Here is a 9,204-nt window from a genome sequence, read left to right as displayed (position 1 = left end):
GGCCAGGAGGGATCAAGGCTAACCCCCCGCGCTTATCGGATCAACAATCTTTTAAAAGATGACATTAGTGCACTACAGAAAAGTCCAGGGCTGCGGAGTTTTGAATCCATCGGAGGCCTTGTTTTGGATATCTTTGACTCAGACGAAGACTCTGTCGCCCAAACCGACTCGTTTTACCCGTTCGTTCCACCGGATTATGAAACCGGCGGCAACTGGGCGGACTGGGCTGCTGAAACTAGCATTTCTCCAAGGACTGTAGAGTCTATGGGTACTGCTGCTGCGGGTCAGGAACAGGGCAACCGCGCCATCTCATCAAGCCAGCAGTTAACCGGGGGCCATACATCGGCACTGCCAGAGTCCGACTTATTGCATATTGACCCCGACGATCCAGTTTTGAGAAGCCTACTGCTTGACCCAAACTTAAATTTCCATGGAAACCTAGATGACCAATCTACTGCTGTTGATGGCTCTAATATTTTTGATATGTCGATGGCAGGTTCAGATATATTAAATGTTCAGCCTAAAGGGAATGATTGTGCAGAAAACAATGAGGCTGCTGTCGCGTGTGCTATTTTGCAAGAAACCAATGACAAGACTCCTGTTAATGATTCCGGTGCATCAAACACACAGGAAGCTAGCTAGATGGATACATGTTGCTAATTGTTTAGCTTCTGATGTTATTTGAGAAGGGTGATGTAACGTCGTATTTTCTATCATTGTTGTTTTGCACGTATGCATGTTGAAAATACCCCGTTCTTTCCCAGTACATGAGTCGTGTCAGGCCAGCATTTGGCTCTTTGAATTCGAATTCCTTCATTATTAATGCCCCGTTCGAATTTCCAGCCACTTTTTACGAAAATGTTTACGATTGATTTTTTTCGCGTTATGATTCCGTTGGATAACACCTAGGGATGAGATTAAACACTCAAAAGCCTCCACAATCATTCGTATGTTTGTTTTGTGCTGTAAATAATATATGAGGGGCAGATTACCTCCACTTGAATATGTGGTTAAATTACTTTATTCCGAGGGTAAATTATCAGCTCATGAAACAAGAATAATTCATCACGCATGTATTCATTCAGCGTCTGTCTTTTCCACCAATCTCCAACGAAGGCGAATCAAGAAAACCGCCAGTCATAAAATGTTATACGATAGGAAATAGCCAACCGAGGGAACCTCCATGCAAAGAGAGACCTAGCGAAAGCGATGCCTGTGCCAAAGAAACCGAGACAATTCACCTGGAACCGACACCCGCTCCCCAAATTCTATATGTATATGGTTATAGGGTAGAAGCGAAAAATTAATCCTTCTTTCCGTCAACGCCCTTGATTTCATCACTACATGCCCAGCCATAAATTTTCCAGTTTCCCGTGAATGAAAATGGATCATGACTACATTGTCACGGAAGTGAATTGCGGAATGATCATCCATCTACTTTCTCACCCCATCTTCTCGCTGAAATTGTTATCTTCATAGGAAATACAGAAACTGGTGGGTCGTGCATGCATATTGCGGGTATCAAAATGAAAATTTTGTTTTGTGAGGGCATTCACTCATATTCCGATTACTTTAATAGAAGATTTCTTTAACCCGATGTGTAACTTCGACGACCTGTTCGTAGATTTTGTAGTCTGCATTGAGCGGAAAAGGTGGTTACAACTTAGCCCTTCTATTTACTCTCTCTTTTTTTCTCCGGTAGTCAACATGCTCAAAAAAGAGGGGAAGAAAAACCTACTAATCTCCTTTGGATCGCCACAATCCACTGCATTCAAAACCTTTACAGCAAGGCCCTTCGCAAAATACACCAATTAGCAAAGCTTCACTCCAACTCCGTTTCAATGCTTACCCCATCCAACTGCGTAACTTTCCCCACAACGTCCACCATCCTGCCCAACTGTAAGTGCGCCTCGCGGTTCAAAATTAATGTGACATCCCCATGGTTGCCGCAATTGATGGTCGCATGTTCGCCACGCAGTGCGGTTACTGTTCCTAGGATGCGGATTGTGCTCGGTCCTGAGATGTTGGGGCCTGGGAGAAAGGCATGCAAATGCTCAGGGAGGAGGCGCGGGGTTGGGAGGGACATTACTCGGCTTGGATATTTCGACACCCTTTTTTTATCCACGGACGCCAATTGCTGAGGTCTCAGTATTGATCGGAAATAGTTTATTGGCTTGTGCGAAACAGGATTTGTTTTATCTTGGGAGGAGTTTTGTCTTCTTTTGTTTTGGGATTTGATTCTTGATGTTGGAGCGTCGCGGGGTAAAAGACGCGAAAACACGTGATATGTTTAAAGTTCCTCGAATTTTCAAATAATTTTTTTGGAATTTTTCAGGTTAAATTTTTGAACGGTGCAAAGTTGAAAATGGGTTCAAATTTTCGGCCGGGCTGGAAAGTCCAAGACAACCGTCAGCATGGTTTGCATTTTTGAGCCCTCGTTCAACTTTAGCTTAAAACCGCACTCGGTAACTATCTTTCCGTTATCATCCTCCGCCCAGCTTGAAATTACAATGCATCTGGTAGCTAGTTACTAGCATTCCGGCAAGAAATTGAAGAAATGAAGTTCAGAAGAGAACACTCTATAGGTGATGACGGCATTGCGAACAACCGTTGAAGTGGTAATAATGGATATTCGTAGAATACATGAATGAAATACTATAAGCAACATAGGTATTATACGCTGGAGGAAAAGCGAACGCTGCTGGAGTGAGGGAAATTAGGGAGTGACAACGAAAATAGAGAAGAACAAAATATGTGTGAAATATGCCAAAAAAAAAAAAAAAAAAAAAAAAAAAAATATTAATAAAATTGAAACCTTCCCAACCCAAGCTGCTCCCAAGCAACTTGTGCGAATATAATATCCACACCATCTGTTTACACTCGAACCTTCAGCTTGTCCCAGCTGGTCTTTCCGGGCCACCCATCAGCGTCCTTGCCGCTGAATCCTAGCTTCTGCTGCCACTTCCTGTACGACGCACGATCTGCGCCAGTCCACTGCGGTCCTGGTCCTTGCTTGTATACACTGCAGCCCTCCGCAACAAGTCGTTTACCCATTGCAGTGATAATGCTGCTCTTCGGCTTCCGATGGAACCATGACGCGCCGGGGAACTTGACTAATTTGCTGCTGGGCTTCTTACCCGGCTTCTTGGGCTTGGGCTCACTATCACCCCCGCCTCCAGAAGGATTGAGCTTGCCATCCTTGAGGAGTTTGTAGAGCGGACCTCCAGGACACGCGGTCGAGTATCCATCACGATGGCCCTTGACTTCAGTCCCGCATCCCTTCTGGCGCAAGTACGTAACGGCATCCTTGATACCCTGGATCATTTGGTTCGAGGGTTGGGTGTCACCATCGGAGCCAACTAATCCGAGAACCGATTGATGATCTCTATTCAGTTGCGCATTGCCGTTGGCACCGGTACGCCATTTTGCGCCGCGAGCCTCGAAGACGTAACCGTGCTGGCAGACGGCAAGAGTGTATGCAATATCGCTATAGCCCTCTGTCGGGTGGTTAAGGTGTTCGTTCTGAATGACTCTCAACTTTCCTGCGCATTTGGAGTGGCCCCCTTTGGACATGTAGCCGCCTGTGTAATGGATTTTCACACCCTTAGGATGGCCCACTGGTGACATCGACGACTTCGGAGGCTTCGCTCCCCATTGCTTTCGGCTGACGAATTTAATGGCTTCAGCTGGCTGGATAAATGACTGGTGGTAACAGAGGATTAGGGCGAAGATGGCGAAGCGGATCAGCATTAATAACTTTTTATTGGAGGATCGTTGTCCGAAGGCAGCTCCCATAATGCCCTGTCGCGGCTCGGGAAGGCCGCTCTCAAGCCCCATTTTGGCGAGAGGGATTCAATGGAAGGGCAAGAAAAATGCAATCTCAATGGGAGAATGAAAACGATAAGAATTGCAAAGAAAAGAAAGTGCAAAACTATATATCTATATCTGATTCCTGGGGTTTTGATGTTCTAGTTAGAGATGTTAAAAGATGGAAATACACCACAATAGAGGCGGCTTCGGAGGTGCTTTTTATGTTCAGAATCCCCTGCCAATTGAGCAACGCTAACTTGGTCCTAGATTTTAGAGGATGAAGGATCGCCTCAGCCTCGGCGCCCCTCAATATGCCGGTTTGACAGGTTGCCTCAGCATCTATGCAGTGCTCGTATACACCATGGAACTCTCGAATTCCAACTGCGGAGGGGGCTGGGTCGGAAAGCCTCTGTGTCCAACATCACAAGGGTGCTGCTTGAATCACCTTCGCACCACGACCATGATGATACGAGAAGCTACACAAACACAGCTTTCTTTCCTGATCAGATGCAAGGCCAAGTGAACTCAACTGAGATGGGATACGACCGTCCCAGCAAAGCAGCTCGGAAACGCTAAACGGCCTTCCGTTTCAGCCATGTGAATAAGCATATTTTAACCTCAATTCTCTCATCGCATGTCTGAGGTGAAACAGCTACACGAGTCATGGAAGTATCCCACTTATATCAATGGATATCAGGGCTGATGCCTATTATTTTGTATATCAGTTCTGTTTTGGGCGACTTCTTTCTGGCGAGAGGACAACAAAAGGGGGAAGCATGGTGGCCGAGTTTCAAAGGCCAAACGCGGGAAGCAGCACGGACCGGGGTTAGGTTAAGCTGATAATTGTTTTTGTTCGCCGCAAAACAAGATGATCATTCAACGAGCCGACCCTTCAAAGCGAAATGGAAGGCTGAAACACGAACAGTTAATTTTAGAATTTCCAACATTGCCTGAATGGGTGTGAACGAGAAATGCAAGTGACCAGGAACAGATGCAGTACACTGTTTTGCCAGCTACTGGCCAGTTTGCTGTAACCATTTTGCTTATTCCTCATGGATTCTGAAGCACTACGGCGTAGCCTTGTCAATCGTATCAGTGCGCAAACCACTCCAAGCATGGGCAGCCAGCCATCCACAACCTTCCTCTTCGTGCCAAGCAGTGACATTGCCTTCCTGTGGACGGAGTACACAGCGTTCTTCAGCCACGCAGGCTCTTGGCCATCTCGTGTATCTGTTCTATTTATTTCTTTTTATGACACTTACGCTGTAGAGGCTTCGGAGAAGATAGCTGAAGGGTTCATCTAGGAAAATTCGCATGGAACTAAGCAAGCTTAGATGGTGTTTTAAAAGGTTAATTTTGTTGGGTAGAGACGAGATGGAGATGATGAACCACGGAGTTTTTGAGCCTATTGTTCATGGTTTACATTCCTATTAAAACTCCTCGTATAACCCTATCCCAGAAATCCTTTTTTTTTTTTTTTTTTTACATACCCTCCCCCTCATTGTACTAATTCTATATATATATAGAGGGACCTGTCAATATGTCTGATGTCAGGTACTTGAGAGTGGGCTCGGGCGATAGGAGGAGAAAAGAGCCAAAAAAAAAAAAAAAAAAAAAAAAAAAAAATTAGATAAAACAGAGAAGACTAGGGAGGGGTGGGAGGCAAGATGGGGGCGGGGATTAAATGGATGTCGACCAGGGGGATCTGGGTTAGACAGGGGGTATCGGAGACGTTGTGATTTGAAGTTGATGATACATGTGAGGTAAAAAGCCGAGAGAGAAGAAAAAGAATTCTCGCTGACACTGCTTGCTACAATGGATCTAGAAAGAAGGAAAAGAGGGGCCACGATTTTTTTGCAACCAGTTTAGTAGCCAGGGCCTGCCCTACCAGCCAAGTAGACAGATTGCGAATTATGAAGTGGAGAAGGAAACGGCGAAAGGGGGAAAGGAAAACAAGGATGGCCCAGCTGAGATTTGCTCTCTTCCCTTTTTCTTTCCTATATTCATTGTCCCAATCCATGTGTGCCTGGCCAGCGTTTATTCTATGTGGAGTGTAGATCAATAATCACTAGACGCCCCGGAAGTGAGGGAAAAAGATGACAAGAAATAAATAGAAATTATCAAGTGGAAAGCAGAAAAAGGCAACCTCCACACCCAGAGAAGTAGAAGAGGAAGAAAAAATTCATCATCGAATTTCCTGATAATGCTTCTTCTTCCACTGCGTCTGCATCGTGATCATATCGTTTTGCTCCGTCGTGAATTTGCTTTCCTGGAGAGCAAATTCCCTGCGTCCTGCTCTCCGTTGCTTGACGCAACAGAACAGGAGGACGAGAAGGCCGACGAGGGCGACTCCTCCCGCGGAGGAATAGACGGCAATCTTTGCACCCTGAGGAAGCTCGCGCCATTTTTGCGAGAGGGACTTTGGAGGTGGTTTGTGGGCTTCCTCGGCGAGGTAGGAAGTGCCGCTGTTGAGGAGTTAGTTACATAATGAGTTTCTGTTTTCCTCATTTACCGTGTGGTGGGCGAAGGAGGGGGGGGGGGGGGAAACATCCATGTAATTTTAGGGGTGAGGTCCAAACGTACTTGATGACCTTGATACTTTGCCAGGAACCCGATCTGTCAGTGTACTCGTACTCCTTACCACTCGAGTAGTCTTCGACCTTGACATGCTTCACCGTCATGAAATATGGAACTTTGCTGTAATCGATCTCACCACCAGCCCACTCAATCGTTCCCTTTTCGTTCTTCTTGTCGCCCGCGGGCCAGATACCCATTCGGACGGTCATGGGGGTTTGCGGGTAATTCTTCCCACCCAGGGCCTCGTCGTAAGTCACCGTGCGGAGTAAGGTATCATCGATCCACCACTGAAATCGCTCTGCAGTCCAGTCGACGGTGTAATTATGAAACTTGTCCATGGGCGCATCCATCTCATGGACCCCACCACGATCGCCTAGAGTCCGATTACCTTTTCCGAAATAGTTTGTCTGGACATGAGTGGTATCGCTGCCCACCCATTCCCAGTCGATCTCATCGAGGTCCTCCGACTGGAGCACGATGCTGCTGACCACGCCCCTGCCAAAGGCGGCTTTCATGATGACCTCCACGCGGCCAAAGAAGATGTAGAAGTGCGATTGGATAGTTGGAGATTGGAGTCTTTCTTTGATGGCGAAACTGGTGCCGACGCCATCGATGTAGTCGAGTTGACCGTTAGTGATGTTCCAGATGACTTCATTAAGGGTATTTGTGAAGTTGGCTTCGTATGATGTGCCCAAGGCTGGGTTCCGAGGACAGTCATCCTTTTCGAGGGGATTGCAGGCTGTCCATGTTTGCGCTACGGCAGTGGAGAGAAGAGAGACGAACAAAGTCGCTAAAAGCAGGAGGGAGGGCATTGTTGGTGGGGGAGAGGGCATGAAAGAGTGAGTGATCGTCTGTAGCAAATTTTAAGTCCGGGATAAAGGAATGAATAGATTGACTGAATTGATCTACTTTATTTCGACAGAATGCGTTTGTATCTCGCCCATGAAGGAGTGAAGTGGACAACAGCAGCCAGGGAAACTGGCAGGATGAATGAATGAGCGACAGACCCCACCACCGGGGGAAGAGAGGACGCGATAAGGACAAAGAGGGGGAGCGAGAGTGAGAGTGAGAGTGAGAGTGAGAGTGAGAGTGAGAGAGCGAGAGAGCGAAGGTGAGGCAAGGAGACCAAGTGTCAAAGGGGACGGTTGTGATGTTGCAACCAACCGGCAGCCGGCCACAGAGAGCAGGCCGGGGCTTGTGATTGGCTGTGCTGCGCATTGAAGCCAGGGGTAACATCAGATCACGGGGCCGGCGTGAAACAATGCTAATGCCGAAAGGAGCTAGCGTCGTTTGGTGCCACTGCTGACAGGCCCAAAGAGGGAAAGTTGGGGCTTCACTAATGCACTGGGCTAGGATCCCATGGGTGCTGAGAAAACTAACCGCGTTCAACTAGTTACAGGGTACAGCGTACGGCGTACAGGAGCAGGTCTTCATCTAATAGCAATGAAAATATCAGCTGTTGTGAACACTTCTGGAAAATATTGTGCTTAGCATAAGCTTACATACATCTCTTATGACATTGTAACTACTAGTGTATTCTTCTCATGTAGGATTGTGAAGTTCTAAAGAAGGTTGAAAAGGGGTAAACTCTGTTCATAATGTTGATGCCCAGCATTTACCGTGGTTAGAAAATGTGATTTTGAGACAGCTTTCATCTAGAACTATGAGTAGTCTCAGAGTTTACAATTATTGCTGTTGCTGTCATGTTTGATTGTACTGTGTCTGGTGACTTGAAAGGGTAGGTTGACCGCACCGAGGAGTCTCCCAATGAACTGATCATTACTAGTAGATAATGATCTCCTTGTTTGCTCTTCAAGTGTGCTGGGTAAGATATCACACTACAGTTCTTACAGGGAATACTACAACTGACTCATGCAGACAAATTTGCACTTGATAATATTAGAACAAATGACTGATCATCAGCAGCATTTGATTGCCAAGTGCTCCCTGCAAAAGTGAAAGATACAATCATGACCATTGGAGAACTCAGTACGGAGTATACTCAATTCAATGACTTTACCACAAACAAGAGTCGCATGCTCATCATGCTTCTGTATATTCCTAGAGCATTCTTGACAATTGTTATACAAGCTAGTCTACTCTCTAACGGCCATCTCAAAGAGGCAAGACTCTGACAGCAGAAATCTTATTGGAAGACTTCAAGAGCCCCTCTCAATTCAGTATGTTAACAATGATAATGTTCTATCACAGATCATGCTCACATCACAGATATCCGCGGGTCAGCTATCCTCTGAGGCCGAAGTTTTGAACCTTCAACTTTATCAAGCCTTCGAAACAGCCAGCCACTGGAAGGCTCTACTACTTCTGAATGAGGCCGATGTCTTTCTCTAACCCAGAGCTCTTCCGAAAGCCGAGATACTTCAAAGGGATCTTGTTCTTGACATCAAATCAGCTCACCAGTCTGGCTACAGCAATTCTCAGCCAGGTCCATCTGTCACTGAAATGCAGCGCTCTTGACAACGACGCAAGAAAAAGGAATTTTCCAACTGTCCTCCATAAATACGTCGATGATCAGCAACTGACTGCTACGTCACAAATAATCCTCAATGGACATGGAACCCCATGATCGAACGAGCTCCTCAAGCTGACTTGTTCAGACAGATCAAAAATATCATGTCTATCACTTGTGCGATGGCAGAAAAAGATGGCGAACCGGAATCCGGCCATGTCCGATCGGCATTGACCGTGAACGGGCATTGTGGGTCGGAGCCGGGGTTGGCTAAGTTGCGCGATGAGTTGTATGAGTGATTTTAGGTAAATATGCTTGAGTGCTGAAGTGAGCAGATCATCCTCTTT

The 9,204-nt window shown here is 46.4% G+C and overlaps 3 protein-coding genes across 3 annotated transcripts; all 3 read right to left on the bottom strand.

Moving 5' to 3' along the window:
- Window positions 1–1,572: 1,572 nt before the first annotated feature.
- Window positions 1,573–2,086, bottom strand: HCAG_02551 (predicted protein; the record flags this gene model as incomplete). The annotated part of the gene is made up of 3 exons (XM_001542330.1): window positions 1,573–1,634; window positions 1,739–1,793; window positions 1,850–2,086. 3 exons carry the CDS (start codon window positions 2,084–2,086, stop codon window positions 1,573–1,575), a joined length of 354 nt encoding a protein of 117 aa, XP_001542380.1.
- Window positions 2,087–2,874: 788 nt separating this feature from the next.
- On the bottom strand, window positions 2,875–3,837 carry HCAG_02550 (predicted protein; the record flags this gene model as incomplete). Its single annotated transcript, XM_001542329.1, has 1 exon — window positions 2,875–3,837. The coding sequence occupies one exon, from the start codon at window positions 3,835–3,837 to the stop codon at window positions 2,875–2,877; it is 963 nt and encodes a 320-aa protein (XP_001542379.1).
- A 2,158-nt stretch (window positions 3,838–5,995) lies between these two features.
- Window positions 5,996–7,199, bottom strand: HCAG_02549 (conserved hypothetical protein; the record flags this gene model as incomplete). The annotated part of the gene is made up of 2 exons (XM_001542328.1): window positions 5,996–6,275; window positions 6,394–7,199. The coding sequence occupies 2 exons, from the start codon at window positions 7,197–7,199 to the stop codon at window positions 5,996–5,998; spliced, it is 1,086 nt and encodes a 361-aa protein (XP_001542378.1).
- Window positions 7,200–9,204: the final 2,005 nt, after the last annotated feature.

This window comes from Histoplasma capsulatum, genomic scaffold (assembly GCF_000149585.1).
Source record: "Histoplasma capsulatum NAm1 scaffold_2 genomic scaffold, whole genome shotgun sequence".
Lineage (NCBI taxonomy): Eukaryota > Fungi > Ascomycota > Eurotiomycetes > Onygenales > Ajellomycetaceae > Histoplasma > Histoplasma mississippiense.
The sequence above is the reverse complement of the archived record's forward strand: the minus strand, read 5'-3'. Positions and strand labels throughout refer to the sequence as shown.